General features: G+C 48.5%; 1 protein-coding gene across 1 annotated transcript in view; it reads right to left on the bottom strand.

Annotated features, from left to right (window-relative positions):
* Positions 1-16,870, bottom strand: part of LOC144609331 (mitogen-activated protein kinase kinase kinase kinase 4-like) — a 193,425-nt gene that overhangs the window by 51,930 nt on the left and 124,625 nt on the right. Inside the window, exons 3-4 of the mRNA XM_078427755.1 lie at positions 16,452-16,508; positions 3,060-3,185 (exon numbers count right to left, since the gene is read on the bottom strand). Coding sequence (XP_078283881.1) covers positions 3,060-3,185; positions 16,452-16,508 — 183 coding nt within the window. The remainder of the gene's footprint in view (positions 1-3,059; positions 3,186-16,451; positions 16,509-16,870) is intronic.

The raw sequence follows: 16,870 nt of genomic DNA, 5'->3' as shown, positions 1-16,870 counted from the left end.
CTGGTTCTGGACTTCCCCAACATTGGGAACAATCTTCCCGCATCTAGCCTCTCCAACCCCTTAAGAATTTTATATGTTTCTATACCCAGCAGGTCAGGCAGCATCTCAGGAAAGAAGGAATGGGTTATGTTTCGGGTCGAGACCCTTCTTCAGACTGATGTCAGGGGGGCGGGACAAAACTCCATCCAAGGACCCAAACTGTCTTTCCAGGTGAAACAGAGGTTCTCCTCCAATCTCATCTATTGCATCCGCTGCTCCAGATGTCAACTTATTTACATCGGCGAAACCATGCGCAGGCTCGGCGATCGCTTCGCTCAACACCTGTGCTTGGTCCGCGTTGGCCAAACTGATCTCCCGGTGGCCGAGCACTTCAACTCCCCCTCCCATTCCCAGTCTGACCTTTCTGTCATGGGCCTCTTCCAGTGCCAGTGAGGCCCACCGGAAATTGGAGGAACAGCACCTCATATTTCGCCTGGGCAGCTTGCAGCCCAGTGGTATGAACATCGACTTCTCCAACTTTAGATAGTTCCTCTGTCCCTCTCTTCTCCTCCTCCTTCCCAGATCTCCCTCTATCTTCCTGTCTCCACCTATATCCTTCCTTTGTCCCGCCCCCCTGACATCAGTCTGAAGAAGGGTCTCGACCCGAAACGTCGCCCATTCCTTCTCTCCTGAGATGCTGCCTGACCTGCTGAGTGAGTTACTCACGCATTTTGTGAATAAATACCTTCGATTTGTACCAGCATCTGCAGTTATTTTCTTATACTGTGTGTCTACCCGATCTGTTCCTCTCATGATTTCAGAAAATCTCTATAAGATCAGCCTTCATCCTCCTGCGCTCCAAGGAATAGAGACCCAGCCTGCTCAACCTCTCCCTGTAGCTCAGAACCTGGAGTCCTGGAAACATCCTCGTAAATCTTCTCTGTACTCTTTTCAGCTTCTTTCCTATAACATGGTGCCCAGAAACATAGAAAATAGGTGCAGAAGGAGGCCATTTAGCCCTTCGAGCAAGCACCGCCATTCATTGTTGAAGAAGGGTCTCGACCCGAAACGTCACCCATTCCTTCTCTCCTGAGATGCTGCCTAACCTGCTGAGTTACTCCAGCATTTTGTGAAAAATACCTTCATTGTTGAACGTTGCAACAGTCCCAGCCTCGATTACCTCCTCCAGCAGCTCATTCCATACACCCACCACTCTTTGCGTGAAAAGGTTACCCCATAGATTCCTAAAATCTATCCCCCTTCACCTATGCACTCTGGTTCTTGACTCCCCTTCTCTGGGCCAGAGACTCTGTGCGTTTACCCGATGGGAACTACACTCGCCCCCCTGCAGGACTTATACATCAGGAGGTGTAGATCAATTGCTATTGAGGGCGTGCAGCGTAGGTTTACTAGGTTAATTCCCTGAATGGCGGGATTGTCATATGTTGAAAGACTGGAGCGACTAGGCTTGTATACACTGGAATTTAGAAGAATGAGAGGAGATCTTATCGAAACATATAAGATTATTAAGGGATTGGACACTTTAGAGGCAGGAAACATGTTCCCAATGTTGGGGCAGTCCAGAACAAGGGGCCACAGTTTAAGAATAAGGGGTAGCCCATTTAGAACTGAGAGAGGAAAAACGTTTTCAGTCAGAGAGTTGTGAATCTGTGGAATTCTCTGCCTCAGAAGGCAGTGGAGGCCAATTCTCTGAATGCATTCAAGAGAGAGCTGGATAGAGCTCTTAAGGATAGCGGAGTCTGGGGGTATGGGGAGAAGGCAGGAACGGGATACTGATTGAGAATGATCAGCCATGATCACATTGAATGGCGGTGCTGGCTCGAAGGGCCGAATGGCCTTCTCCTGCACCTATTGTCTAGATTATGAGGGACCCCTGCCACCCCAGTAACGGACTGTTCCAGCTGCTACGGTCAGGCAAACGCCTCCGCTGTCACGCTGTGAAAACGGAGAGGATGAGACGAAGTTTCTTCCCACAGGCCATCAGGACTGTTAACTATTATAACTCCAGGGACTAAATTTTGGCTTCTCTATATTAACTTTAATATATATGCTGCAACTGTAATTCTTTTTGTGCAGGCGTTGCCACTTTCATTTCACTGCACATCGTGTGTGTGCGTGTGACAAATAAACTTGATGTGACTTGACTATTCCTCTCATGATTTTATACACTTCTACAAGATCACTCCTCATCCTCCTGAGCTGCAGGGAACTCCTGAGCTCCAGCCTGATCAACCTCTCCCTGTAGCTCAGACCCTCGAGTCCTGCCAGCCGACATCCTTGTAAACCTTCCCTGCACCCGTTCCAGCTTAGCAACATCTTTCCTACAACAGGAAATGTGTTGAGTCACATTTGAGTCCTTAGTTTTATTGCGCTGAAAAGAAAGCATCTGCAGAATCAGGCCACAGATCACTCAATCCTGGAAGGACCTGCAGACGCTGGTTTGAACCGAAGACAGACACAAAAAGCTGGTGTATCTCAGCGGGACAGGCAGCATCTCTGGAGAGAAGGAATGGGTGGGTGACATTTCAGGTCGAGACATTTATTCACAAAATGCTGGAGTAACCCAGCAGGTCAGGCAGCATCTCTGGAGAGAAGGAATGGGTGACGTTTCAGGTCAAGACCCTTCTTCAGTCTGATGTCAGGGGAGTGGACAGTACAGATATAAAATGTAGTTGGAGATAGTAAGACTGGAAAGCAAGGGCTACTTGATCTTGCTCTCCATCCCCCTCCCCCTTCCCAGTTCTCCGACCAGTCTTACTGTCTCCCAACTACATTTTATCTCTGTACCTGCCGCCCACTCCCCTGACATCAGTCTGAAGAAGGGTCACCACCAGAAACGTCACCCATTCCTTCTCTCCAGAGATGCTGCCTGACCTGCTGAGTTACTGCAGCATCTGTCTACTGTTAATCTTGGGTTTCCCAACAGTACCTTGGTGGCTCTAACTGCCCAGAGTCACGGTATTTAGTGACTGTCTACTGTTAATATTGGGTTTCCCAACAGTACCTTGGTGACTGTAACTGCCCAGAGTCACGGTTCAATGACAAACTGTAATCCTTACCCAGAGCTGGTCGTCGTGGCCTGGGGGGCTCTTCTTGATGAAGGCACCATAGTACGTCGCTATGTTTCGATGGTGCGAGTACTTCTTCAGCATGTTAATCTCCTGCTTGATCTCCTCCTCTTCATCCTGGATTTTAACAAATTTCAAAACGTCATTCAGTGCTATTCAAAATACCCAAACGTTTTTACACCGATCAGCCAAAACATTATGACCTGATGAGCCAAAACATTACGTCCACCTGCCTAATATTCTGTTGGTCCTCCGTGTGCAGCCCCATACGCAGCAGGGTGCGATGCACTGTGTATTGTGACACATTCCTCCCGTGACCACCATTAACATTTTCTGTGACTTGTGCCACAGTCGACCTTCTGTCGGTTCGGATCAGACGGGATAGCCTTCGTTGCCCTCGCGCATTGATGAGCCTTGGGCGCCCAACACCCTGCCTGTCGCCGGTTTGTGGTTTGTCCCTCCTCGGACCACTGTCGGTCGGTACTCACCACTGCTGACCGGGAGCACCCCACAAGACTTGCCGTTTCAGAGATGCTCTGACCCAGTCGTCTGGCCAGAACAATTTGGCCCTTGTCAAAGTGGCTCAGGTCTTTACTCCTGCCCATTTCTCCTGCATCCAACACGTCAACTTCAAGAACTGACTGTTCACTTGCTGCTTAATATATCCCACCCCTTGTTCTTAGTGGCAATTCCATACCTTGGAAATGACAGTTGGCTTTGTTCAGAGTTCAGAATTCATCTGTGAAGCATTACTTTGCGTGTGGGAAGGAACTGCAGGTACTGGTTTAAACTGAAGATAGACACAAAAAGCTGGAGTAACTCAGCGGGAGAGGCAGCATCTCTGGAGAAATGGAATGGTCGATGTTTCGGGTCGAGACCCTTTGGAGTCTAAAGAAGGGTCTCGACGCGAAACATCGGCCATTCCTTCTATCCACAGATGCTGCCTGTCCCGCTGAGTTTCTCAAGCATTTTGTGCCTATCTTCAGAAAGTACCTCTTCCGTTCTATCAAAGATAGGCACAAAGCGCTGGCATAACTACGCAGGTCAGGCAACATCTCTGGAGAAAAGGAAGGGTGATGTTTTGGGTTGGGTCCCTTCTTCATTCAGTCTGAAGGGTCCCAACCCGAAACATCACCCATCCTTTTTCTCCAGAGATGCTGCTGGACCTGCTGAGTTACTCCAGCACCGAGTCGGTATATGCCAGCATCTGCAGTTCCTTTCTACACACTCTTTTATTCGATGTCTTAGCTAATAGAGAAAAGAAGCCCTTAGTTCTTCTTAACCATCGTATTAACCTACTACGCTACCGTTAAGGATTGATGCCATACAGTCCAAGATGTCTTTGGGCGGCACATGGCACAGTAGTAGTTCTGCTACCTCACAGCGCTAGAGACCCCGGTTAGATCTTGACCTTGGCTGCTGTTTGAGTGGAGTTTGTACATTCTCCCTATGACAGCAAGAGTCCTCTTCAGTTTCCTCCCACATTCCAAAGACGTGCAGGTTTGTAGGTTAATTGGAAGATAGAGGGAGAACTGGGAAGGGGGAGGGGAAGAGAGGGACAGAAACTATCTAAAGTTGGAGAAATCGATGTTCATACCACTGGGCTGCAAGCTGCCCAGGCGAAATATGAGGTGCTGTTCCTCCAATTTCCGGTGGGCCTCACTATGGCACTGGAGGAGGCCCATGACAGAAAGGTCAGACTGGGAGTGGGAGTTGAAGTGCTCAGCCACCGGGAGATCAGGTTGGTTTAGGCGGACTGAGCGCAGGTGTTGAGCAAAGCGATCGCTTGGTTTCGCCGATGTAAAGAAGTTGACATCTAGAGCAGCGGATGCAATAGATGAGGTTGGAGGAGGTGCAGGTGAACCTCTGTCTCACCTGGAAAGACTGTTTGGGTACTTGGATGGAGTTGAGGGGGGGAGGTAAAGGGACAGGTGTTGCATCTCGTGCGGTTGCAGGGGAAAGTGCCCGGGGATGGGGTGGTTTGGGTAGGAAGGGACGAGTGGACCAGGGAGTTACGGAGGGAACGGTCTCTGCAGAACGCAGAAAGGGGAGGGGATGGGAAGATATGGCCAGTAGTGGGGTCCCGTTGTAGGTGACGGAAATGTTGGCGGATGATTTGTTGGATATGCTGGCTGGTGGGGTGGAAGGTGAGAACAAGGGGGATTCTGTCCTTGTTGCGAGTGGGGGGAGGGGGAGCAAGAGCGGAGCTGCGGGATGTAGAAGAGACCCTAGTGAGAGCCTCATCTATAATGGAAGAGGGGAAGCCCCGTTTCCTGAAGAATGAGGACATCTCTGACGCCCTAATGTGAAACACCTCATCCCGGGCGCAGATGCGGCGTAGACGGAGGAATTGGGAGTAGGGGATAGACTTTTTGCAGGAGTCCGGGTGGAAAGAAGTGTAGTCCAGATAGCTGTGCGAGTCAATGGGTTTATAGTAAATGTCCGTCACTAGTCTGTCTCCTGTGATGGAGATGGTGAGGTCCAGAAACGGGAGGGAGATGTCGGAGATAGTCCAGGTATATTTAAGGGCAGAGTGTTGGTAGGCCGAAGGGCCTGTTTCCATGCTGTATCTCGAGTTCCTGGAAGGAACTGCAGATGCCGGCTTAAACTGACGATCCATCAAAAAGCTGGAGTATCTCAGTGGGACAGACAGCGTCTCTGGAGAGAAGGAATGGGTGATGTTTCTGGTCAAGACTCTTCTTCCAGTTTCAACCTAATCTGAGGAAAGACATTCTAGCCTTAGAGGGAGTACAGAGAAGGTTTACCAGATTGATCCCTGGGATGGCAGGACTTTCATATGAAGAAAGACTGGATAGACTAGGCTTATACTCGCTGGAATTTAGAAGACTGAGGGGGGATCTTATAGAAACATATAAAATTCTTAAGGGGTTGGACAGGCTAGAAGCGGGAAGATTGTTCCCGATGTTGGGGAAGTCCAGGACCAGGGGTCACAGCTTAAGGATAAGGGGGAAGTCTTTTAGGACCGAGATGAGAAAACATTTCTTCACACAGAGAGTGGTGAGTCTGTGGAATTCTCTGCCACAGAAGGTAGTTGAGGCCAGTCCATTGGCTATATTTAAGAGGGAGTTAGATGTGGCCCTTGTGGCTAAAGGGATTAGGGGGTATGGAGAGAAGGCAAAGGTACAGGTTACTGAGCTGGATGATCAGCCATGATCATATTGAATGGCGGTGCAGGCTCGAAGGGCCGAATGGCCTACTCCTGCACCTATTTTCTATGTTTCTATTTTCTATGTTTCTAGCCCGAAACGTCACCTATTCCTTTTCTTCAGAGATGCTGTCTGACACACTGAGTTACACCAGGTTTTTGTGTCTATGGTTTAAGCCAGCGTCCGTAGTTCCTTCCTACAAAAACCTATCTGCTGCACTCCGGATGATTGGGGAAACAGGAATTTAAAAAAGGTTAAAACTTGACATTTGCACATTTAAGCAGTTTGGTTCCTTATGGTATGTGTCACTAATCTAAATCAGTGAAACCAAAAAATACAATTTAGTCACATGAAAGCAAAGGTTATTTATTTTGAAAAGGAACATGCCAGACGCAGTTATTGGGCATTAAATGCCTTTATTCACAAAGCAGATTTATTTTGTGGTCTAGTAATGGCTCCAAGGGGGATTTTCTGAGTATTTTTTTTGTTATAATTGGCAAACAGGTTATTGAAGGCCTGCAAATAAAGGTTCACGAAACTCTTAGACAATAGACAATAGACAATAGGTGCAGGAGGGGGCCATTCGGCCCTTCGAGCCAGCACCGCCATTCAATGTGATCATGGCTGATCATTTTCAATCAGTACCCCGTTCCTGCCTTCTCCCCATACCCCCTGACTCCGCTATCCTTAAGAGCTCTATCTAGCTCTTTCTTGAATGCATTCAGAGAATTGGCCTCCACTGCCCTCTGAGGCAGAGAATTCCACAGATTCACAACTCTCTGACTGATGGTGTCAAATTCATAGCAGAAAGCTTTTGAGAAATATTTCTGGCTTTGATGGAGATCTTAGATTTTTAGATTTAGAGATACAGCGCGGAAACAGGCCCTTCGGCCCACCGAGTCCGCGCCACCCAGCGATCCCCGCACACTAACACTATCCCACACACACTAGGGACAATTTTTTTTACATTTACCCAGTCCATTAACCTACAAACCTGCACGTCTTTGGAGTGTGGGAGGAAACCGAAGATCTCGGAGAAAACCCACGCAGGTCACGGGGAGAACGTACAAATCCCGTACTGACGTAGTCAGGATCGAACCTGAGTCTCCGGCGCTGCATTCGCTGTAAGGCAGCAACTCTACCGCTGCGCCACCGTGCTAAATGTTGACACTATTTAACAAGGGGGGAGAGGGGAGAGGGGAGGGGGAGAGAGGCCTGCATCCAGCCATTTATTTCCGCCCCTGGACGAGCTGCTATTGTACTGTGCAAAATGGCAATCATGCAAAATGGCTCACCGATGTACACCCACACCAAGATGTAGGTGTTCAGCAGAGACCAGAATTTTCTTTGCTTTTTTTTCCCTCTATAGAAAAATAGCAAACATAACTGTCTATCCACAAAAAGGTCATTTTACTTTTAAGAGAGCTCCATGTTTAATTATGGACTTGGGCAAAAGTTAACTGTTGCAGGGTGCAAAATGCAGTTAGTTGGCCTTCCAAATCGGGGATGATGCTGAGTCAGAGTCACACAGCATGGAAACTTGCCCTTCAGCCCACCAGGTTCATGCCAACTACTATTCACACTAATCCCATTTTATATTTGTTTAGTTTAGAGACACAGCGCGGAAACAGGCCCTTCGGCCCACCAAGTCCGTGCCGACCAGTGATCCCCACACTATCCTACACACTAGGGGAAATTTTACATTTACACCAAGCCAATTAACCTACAAACGTGTACAACTTGAGTGTGGGAGGAAACCGAAGATTAGTTTAGTTTAGTTTAGATACAGCGTGGAAACAGGCCCTTCGGTCCACCGGGTCTGTGCCGACCAGCGATCCCCGCACACTAACACTATCCAACACACACTAGGGACAATTGTTACATTTACCAAGACAATGATCCTGCAAACCTGTACGTCTTTGGAGTGTGGGAGGAAACTGAAGATCTCGGAGAAAACCCAAGTGGTCACGGGGAGAACGTACAAACTCCGTACAGACAAGCGCCCGTAGTCGGGATGGAACCCGTGTCTCTGGCGCTGCAAGAATTGTAAGGCAGCAACTCTACTGCAGCATGCAGCATGTCTAATATATGTTTGGAAATGGAGACAAGAAGAGACTTGGTGTTAAAACATTTCTATCTATTATATTTTTCAAGCCTGATTTGCAAGTATGTCATGATTTTGTGCTTTGAACAGGACTTTTGAATTGTGGCTTGCACCTAGGACAGTGCATTGAAGCAGCTGGTAGAGCTGCTGCATCACAGCACCAGAGACCAGGGTTCGATCCTGTTCTCGGATGCTGTCTGTCTGTGTGGAGTTTGCATGTGCAAACTCCCTACAGACAGCACCCGTAGTCAGGATGGAACCCGGGTCTCCGGCGCTGCAAGAGCTGGAAGGCAACGACTCTACCGCCGCGCCACCGTGACCCCCCTCAGAGGAAACCCATGCGATCACCGGGAGAATGCTGGCTTGCCATTCACTCTTTCCAGCATCCCCCCACCTGCCCAGATTCTACCGCTCAGCTACAGTGTGACGTTTGCACCCATACAGTCAGGTTTCCATATCTAGCTCAATAGTGCTTTCTTTGTCACATATGCGACCGCACAGTGAAATTATTTTTACATATACACTGGAATTTAGACGGATGAGAGGGGATCTTATCGAAACGTATAAGATTATTAAGGGGTTGGACACGTTAGAGGCAGGAAACATGTTCCCAATGTTGGGGGAGTCCAGAACCAGGGGCCACACAGTTTAAGAATAAGCAGTAGGCCATTTAGAACAGAGATGAGAAAAAACTTTTTCAGTCAGAGAGTTGTGAATCTGTGGAATTCTCTGCCTCAGAAGGCAGTGGAGGCCGATTCTCTGAATGCATTCAAGAGAGAGCTAGATAGAGCTCTTAAGGATAGCGGAGTCAGGGGGTATGGGGAGAAGGCAGGAATGGGGTACTGATTGAGAATGATCAGCCATGATCACATTGAATGGTGGTGCTGGCTCGAAGGGCTGAATGGCCTCCTCCTGCACCTATTGTCTATTGTCATATATTACACATGCAGGCGCCATCGGTTTTGCCGCCATATCCCGACTACGCTGTCTGTACGGAGTTTGTACGTTCTCTCCGTGACCCGCTTGGGTTTTCTCCGAGATCTTCGGTTTCCTCCCACACTCCAAAGACGTGCAGGTTTGTAGGTTAATTGGCTTGGGGTACGTGTAAATTGTCCCTAGTGTTTGTGGGATAGCGTTAGTGTGCTGGGATCGCTGGTCGGCGCGGACCCAATGGGCCGAAAGGGCCTGTTTTTGGCACTGTATCTCTAAACTAAACTATTCAAAGTCTGGCCAGCCCCCGCGGTCGATGTACTGCAGTAGTTCCCGTGAACCGGTGGCGCAGCGGTAGAGTTGCTGCCTTACAGCGAATGCAGCGCTGGAGACACAGGTTCGATCCTGACTACGGGTGCTGTCTGTACGTTCGTTTGTACGTTCTCCCCGTGACCTGCGTGGGTTTTCTCCGAGATCTTCGGTTTCCTCCCACACTCCAAAGACGTACAGGTATGTAGGCTAATTGGCTGGGCAAATGTTAAAAATAAATAAAAAATGTCCCTAGTGGGTGTAGGATAGTGTTAATCATATCATATCATATCATATATCATATCATATCATATATATACAGCCGGAAACAGGCCTTTTCGGCCCACCAAGTCCGTGCCGCCCAGTGATCCCCGTACATTAACACTATCCTACACCCATTAACATATAACATATAACAACTACAGCATGGAAACAGGCCTGTCCGGCCCTACCAGTCCACGCCGACCATTCTCCCTGACCTAGTCTCATCTACCTGCACTCAGACCATAACCCTCCAATCCCCTCCTATCCATATACCTATCCAATTTACTCTTAAATAATAAAATCGAGCCAGCCTCCACCACTTCCTCCGGAAGCCCATTCCATACAGCCACAACCCTCTGAGTAAAGAAGTTCCCCCTCATGTTACCCCTAAACCTTTGTCCCTCAATTCTGAAGCTATGTCCCCTTGTTGGAATCTTCCCCACTCTCAAAGGGAAAAGCCTACCCACGTCAACTCTGTCCGTCCCTCTCAAAATTTTAAAAACCTCTATCAAGTCCCCCCTCAACCTTCTACGCTCCAAAGAATAAAGACCCAACCTGTTCAACCTCTCTCTGTAGCCTAAGTGCTGAAACCCAGGCAACATTCTAGTAAATCTCCTCTGTACCCTCTCCATTTTGTCGACATCCTTCCTATAATTTGGCGACCAGAACTGCACACCATACTCCAGATTCGGCCTCACCAATGCCCTGTACAATTTCAACATTACATCCCAACTTCTATACTCGATGCTCTGATTTATAAAGGCAAGCATACCAAACGCCTTCTTCACCACCCTATCCACATGAGATTCCACCTTCAGGGAACAATGCACAGTTATTCCCAGATCCCTCTGTTCCACTGCATTCCTCAATTCCCTACCATTTACCCTGTACGTCCTATTTTGATTTGTCCTACCAAAATGCAGCACCTCACACTTATCAGCATTAAACTCCATCTGCTATCTTTCAGCCCACCCTTCCAAAAGGCCCAAGTCTCTCTGTAGACTTTGAAAATCTACCTCACTATCAACTACTCCACCTATCTTAGTATCATCTGCATATTTACTAATCCAATTTGCCACACCATCATCCAGATCATTAATGTAAATGACAAACAACAGTGGACCCAACACAGATCCTTGGGGCACTCCACTGGACACTGGCCTCCAACCTGACATACAATTGTCAACCGTTACCCTCTGGTATCTCCCATTCAGCCATTGTTGAATCCATCTTGCAACCTCACTATTAATACCCAACGATTTAACCTTCTTAATCAACCTTCCATGTGGAACCTTGTCAAATGCCTTACTGAAGTCCATATAGACAACATCCACAGCCTTGCCCTTATCAATTTCCCTGGTAACCTCTTCAAAAAATTCAAGAAGATTAGTCAAACATGACCTTCCAGGCACAAATCCATGTTGACTGTTTCTAATCAGGCCTTGATTATCCAAATAATTATATATATTGTCCCTAAGTATCTTTTCCATTAATTTTCCCACCACAGACGTCAAACTAATAGGTCTATAATTGCTAGGTTTACTTTTAGGGACAATTTTTACATTTACCCAGCCAATTAACCTACATACCTGTACGTCTTTGGAGTGTGGGAGGAAACCGAAGATCTCGGAGAAAACCCACGCAGGTCACGGGGAGAACGTACAAACTCCTTACAGTGCAGCACCCGTAGTCAGGATCGAACCTGAGTCTCCGGCGCTGCATTCGCTGTAAAGCAGCAACTCTACCGCTGCGCTACCGTGCCGTTAATATGCGGGGATCGCTGGGCGGCGCGGACCCGGTGGGCCGAAGGGCCTGTTTCCGCGCAGAATCTCTAAATAAATCAAAATCTAAACCAATGGGATTAATCCCGACGGAATTAATTTAGTTTAGTTTATTGTCATCTGTGCCGAGGTAGAGTGAAAAGCTTTGGATGCGTGCTAACCAGTCAGCGGAAAGACAATATATGTTAGCAATCGAGCCATTTACAGTGCACATCGTCGTTAAAGTAAAAAATGTTGCTGTCGGAGCAGAGATTTAAAAGTGTAGAGCGATTGCACTATGTGATTGTAGATCTGCTTCTGTGGCTAGCACGCAAATAGTCTCTTGAGCTGGGCGCCATCTTGGAAGCAATTAATTGGCCATGACTTCTCCTTAGTCTATGTGCAAGTGGTAGAGTTTGGGCAGGGGAAGAAGGGGGTTGGGGGTGCATGAAGGAGTGTGGGGAGAATGTGGGATTAGCGTAAGTGGGCTACAGGGCATGTTTCCATTTTATGTGGAACAAACAGAGCAATACATTTTGTCTCACACCCGTCTTCTCATCTCAGGCATTTGTTTAACCATCTGCCTATCATCCCCTCTCCCCCACTTTGCAGTTAAAAAACTATTACCTGCTAGGTTTTGTCTCAGAGAAAGCCCAACTTGCCCACGGCGACCAAGATGTCCCAGCTACACTAGTCCCACCTACCCGCGTTTGGCCCGTATCCCTCTAAACCTTTCCTCTCCATGTACCGTCCTTTCAACGTCCGGCGCGGCCTGGAATAGGCCACGGGTTTTTCTCCGCCCGGCGGGGGCTTAAATGTCGAGAGCCCCGACCGCCCTGACGTGGCAACTTCAACAGCCTGACCACGGGAGAAGACGGCAGGGGAAGAGAAAAGACATTCTGGCCTTCCATCACAGTGAGGAGGTGACTGGAGGAGACTCACTGTGATGGATGTTTCTTTTTGTTTTGTGTTGGTTTTGTGATTGTATGTTATTGCTTTATTTTTATTGCTCTTACTGTTGGACTGTGGGTAATGGAATATCGTCCAAAATCATGTTTTTGGATGACAATAAAGGCTATTCTGATTGTGATTCTACCTGTCCAAATGTCCTTTAATATCTGCCCCTCCACTCTTTCAGCTTTCCACCACCCCCTTGCAATTAATCAGATGGATCCCGTCACTATCCCCATCCATCCCCTTTCCCTCTCTATCCCCTCCCCTTCCCAGTTCTCCCACGTCCTCCTGTCTCCGACTACATCCCATCTTTGTCCCGCCCCCTCTCCTGACATCAGTCTGAAGAAGTTTATTCACAAAATGCTGGAGTAACTCAGCAGGTCAGGCAGCATCTCTGGAGAGAAGGAATGGGTGACGTTTCGGGTCGAGACCCTTCTTCAGACTGATGTCAGGGGGGCGGGACAAAGGAAGGATATAGGTGGAGACAGGAAGATAGAGGGAGATCTGGGAAGGAGGAGGGGAAGAGAGGGACAGAGGAACTATCTAAAGTTGGAGAAGTCGATGTTCATACCACTGGGCTGCAAGCTGCCCAGGTGAAATATGAGGTGCTGTTCCTCCAATTTCCGGTGGGCCTCACTATGGCACTGGAGGAGGCCCATGACAGAAAGGTCAGACTGGGAGTGGGAGTTGAAGTGCTCAGCCACTGGGAGATCAGGTTGGTTAACACGGACCGAGCGCAGGTGTTCAGCGAAGCGATCGCCGAGCCTGCGTTTGGTTTCGCCGATGTAAATAAGTTGACATCTAGAGCAGCGGATGCAATAGATGAGGTTGGAGGAGGTGCAGGTGAACCTCTGTCTCACCTGGAAAGACTGTTTGGGTCCTTGGATGGAGTTGAGGGGGGAGGCAAAGGGACAGGTGTTGCATCGCCTGCGGTTGCAGGGGAAAGTGCTCGGGGATGGGGTGGTTTGGGTAGGAAGGGACGAGTGGACCAGGGAGTTACGGAGGGAACGGTCTCTGCGGAAAGCAGAAAGGGGAGGGGATGGGAAGATGTGGCCAGTGGTGGGGTCCCGTTGTAGGTGACGGAAATGTTGGAGGATGATTTGTTGGATACGCTGGCTGGTGGGGTGGAAGGTGAGAACGAGGGGGATTCTGTCCTGGGTACAGCAGCATCTTTGCAGAAAGGGAATGGGTGACGTTTCGGGTGGAAACCCTTTTTCAGACTGAGAGTCGGGTGAGCTCTAGTTCCCCCCTCTCCCATCGTGGGGTAACTCACGTGGTCACAAGAACGTCCACACTCCGCACCCGAGGCCACGATCCAACCCGGGTCTCTGGTGCAGTGAGGCAGCTGATCTACCAGGCTGCACCACTTTCTCAACCGGGTTCGATCCCGACTACAGCTGCTTGTCGGTACGGAGTTTGTACGTTCTCCCCGTGACCTGCGAGGGTTTCGGTTTCCTCCCACACTCCAAAGATGTACAGGTTTGTAGGTTAATTGGCTTGTTACATTAGAATGTAAAATTGTCCCTAGTGTGGGCAGGCTAGTGTTACTGTGTGAGGATCGTTGGTTAGACAATAGACAATAGGTGCAGGAGGAGGCCATTCGGCCCTTTGAGCCAGCACCGCCATTCAATGTGATCATGGCTGATCATTCTCAATCAGTACCCCGTTCCTGCCTTCTCCCCATACCCCCTGACTCCGTTATCCTTAAGAGCTCGATCTAGCCCTCTCTTGAATGCATTCAGAGAATTGGCCTCCACTGCCTTCTGAGGCAGAGAAGTCCACAGATTCACAAAAGTTTTTCCTCATCTCAGTTCTAAATGGCCTACCCCTTATTCTTAAACTGTGGCCCTTTGTTCTGGACTCCCCCAACATTGGGAACATGTTTCCTGCCTCTAACGTGTCCAACCCCTTAATAATCTTATACGTTTCGATAAGATCTCCTCTCATCCTTCTAAATTCCAGTGTGTACAAGCCTAGTCGCTCCAGTCTATCAACATATGACAGTCCCGCCATTCTGGGAATTAACCTAGTAAACCTACGCTGCACGCCCTCAATAGCAAGAATATCCTTCCTCAAATTTGTCTATTGTCTATTGTTTCGGGTCGAGACCCTTCTTCAGACTGATGTCAGGGGGGCGGGACAAAGGAAGGATATAGGTGGAGACAGGAAGATAGAGGGAGAACTGGGAAGGGGGAGGGGAAGAGAGGGACAGAAGAACTATCTAAAGTTGGAGAAGTCGATGTTCATACCACTGGGCTGCAAGCTGCCCAGGCGAAATATGAGGTGCTGTTCCTCCAATTTCCGGTGGGCCTCACTATGGCACTGGAGGAGGCCCATGGCAGAAAGGTCAGACTGGGAATGGGAGGGGGTGTTGAAGTGCTCGGCCACCGGGAGATTAGTTTGGTCAACGCGGACCGAGCGCAGGTGTTGAGCGAAGCGATCGCCGAGCCTGCGCTTGGTTTCGCCGATGTAAATAAGTTGACATCTAGACCAACGGATGCAATAGATGAGGTTGGAGGAGGTGCAGGTGAACCTTTGTCTCACCTGGAAAGACTGTTTTGGTCCTTGGAGAAGAAGGGTCTCGACCCGAAACGTCACCCATTCCTTCTCTCCCGAGATGTTGCCTGACCCGCTGAGTTAGCCCAGCATTTTGTGTCTACCTTCTCCAGAGATGCTGCCTGACCCACTGAGTTAGCCCAGAATTTTGTGTCTACTTTCTCCAGAGATGCTGCCTGACCCACTGAGTTACTCCATCACTTTGTGCCTTCCTTCTCCAGTGATGCTGCCTGACCCACTGAGTTACTCCATCACTTTGTGTCTTTTTTGTTGTTGTAAACCAGCACCTGCAGTTCCTCGTTTCTACAATCAATGTTGCAAGGCTTTAATGCTAACAGAAGTGGTACAAGATGAGGAAACCTACACCTTTGCATAAAAAGGAAGTGGCCAGTTAGTGCACTCACGACTGCCATGATCCCTAAGGTGATTAGGAAAGGTGCAGAAGGGAGACTATTTGGTGGTTAGAAGTGAGAATTAAATTGATGTAAACAAAAATTCCAATCCTGACCAGGTGCAAGAGCTTCCAGACATGGAGCGTGTAACAAACACTGCACAGACAGCACCCGCGGTGAGGATCGAGTCCGGGTCTCTGGCGCCGTAAGGCAGCAGCTTTAGCACTGTGCCACCCAACATGTTCCAAACACGACTTTAAATACTTGAGAGTCCGCATCACAGAGGATCTGACATGGACAACGCACATTGCCCCACTGGTGGGTAAGGCAAAGCAGCGCCTTTACCACCTCAGACAGCTGAGGAAATTCAGAGTGTCTCTGAGGATCCTTCAGTGCTCCTACTCTGGGGCTGTAGAGAGCATCTTGTCCGGCAACATCACAATCTGGTTTGGGAACAGCTCTGCCCAGGACAGGATGGCCCTGCGGAGAGTAGTGCGTTCGGCAGAACGCACCATGGGAACTACACTCGCCCCCCTGCAGGACCTATACATCAGGAGGTGCCGATCCAGAGCAAGCAAGATTATGAGGGACCCCTACCACCCCAGTAACGGACTGTTCCAGCTGCTACGGTCAGGCAAATGCCTCCGCTGTCACGCTGTGAAAACAGAGAGGATGAGACGGAGTTTCTTCCCACAGGCCATCAGGACTGTCAACTTTTATAACTCCAGAGACTAAATTTTTGTCTACACTATAGTAACTTATTAACTTTATTTATATGCTGTAACTGTAATTATTTTTTGTGCACAATCCGCAGGCATTGCCACTTTCATTTCACTGCACATCGTGTATGTGTATGTGACTAATAAACTTGACTTGACTTGACTTGACATGACCTCAGAAAATACAGGCAGTTCGTCGCAAACACAGTAATGAAAGGCTTTCCTTACCTCTGTGACATCCATAACTTTGATGGCTGCAAGCTGCCCTGTTTTGACATGACGGCCCTGGGTGAAGAAGAAAGAGACTCATCAGTATTTCTGTCCATAGAATCGGCAGGTTAGAATGATCTAATGGTGCATTATATAGCAGTAGTACAAAAGGGCAATTTTTCAACCTCAGATCTATTTGCAACAAGACACCAATTACCTCGAAATAACCCCAGCGTATAAAGACACAAAAGAAAATACTTCCAATTGGGTATTCTAGCAGAAATGCTGGAAAATTACAAAAAGCACCGTGTCAGCCAATGAGTTGATGGGGTCTTATTGTATGGAGAACCATCTCAGTTTCACTTTAGTTTATTGCCACGTGTACCGAGGTAGAGTGAAAAGCTTTTGTTGTATAAGATTATTAAGGGGTTGGACAC

The sequence above is a fragment of the Rhinoraja longicauda genome, chromosome 34 (genome assembly GCF_053455715.1).
Source record: "Rhinoraja longicauda isolate Sanriku21f chromosome 34, sRhiLon1.1, whole genome shotgun sequence".
Taxonomy (NCBI): Eukaryota; Metazoa; Chordata; class Chondrichthyes; order Rajiformes; family Arhynchobatidae; genus Rhinoraja; species Rhinoraja longicauda.
The sequence above is the reverse complement of the archived record's forward strand: the minus strand, read 5'-3'. Positions and strand labels throughout refer to the sequence as shown.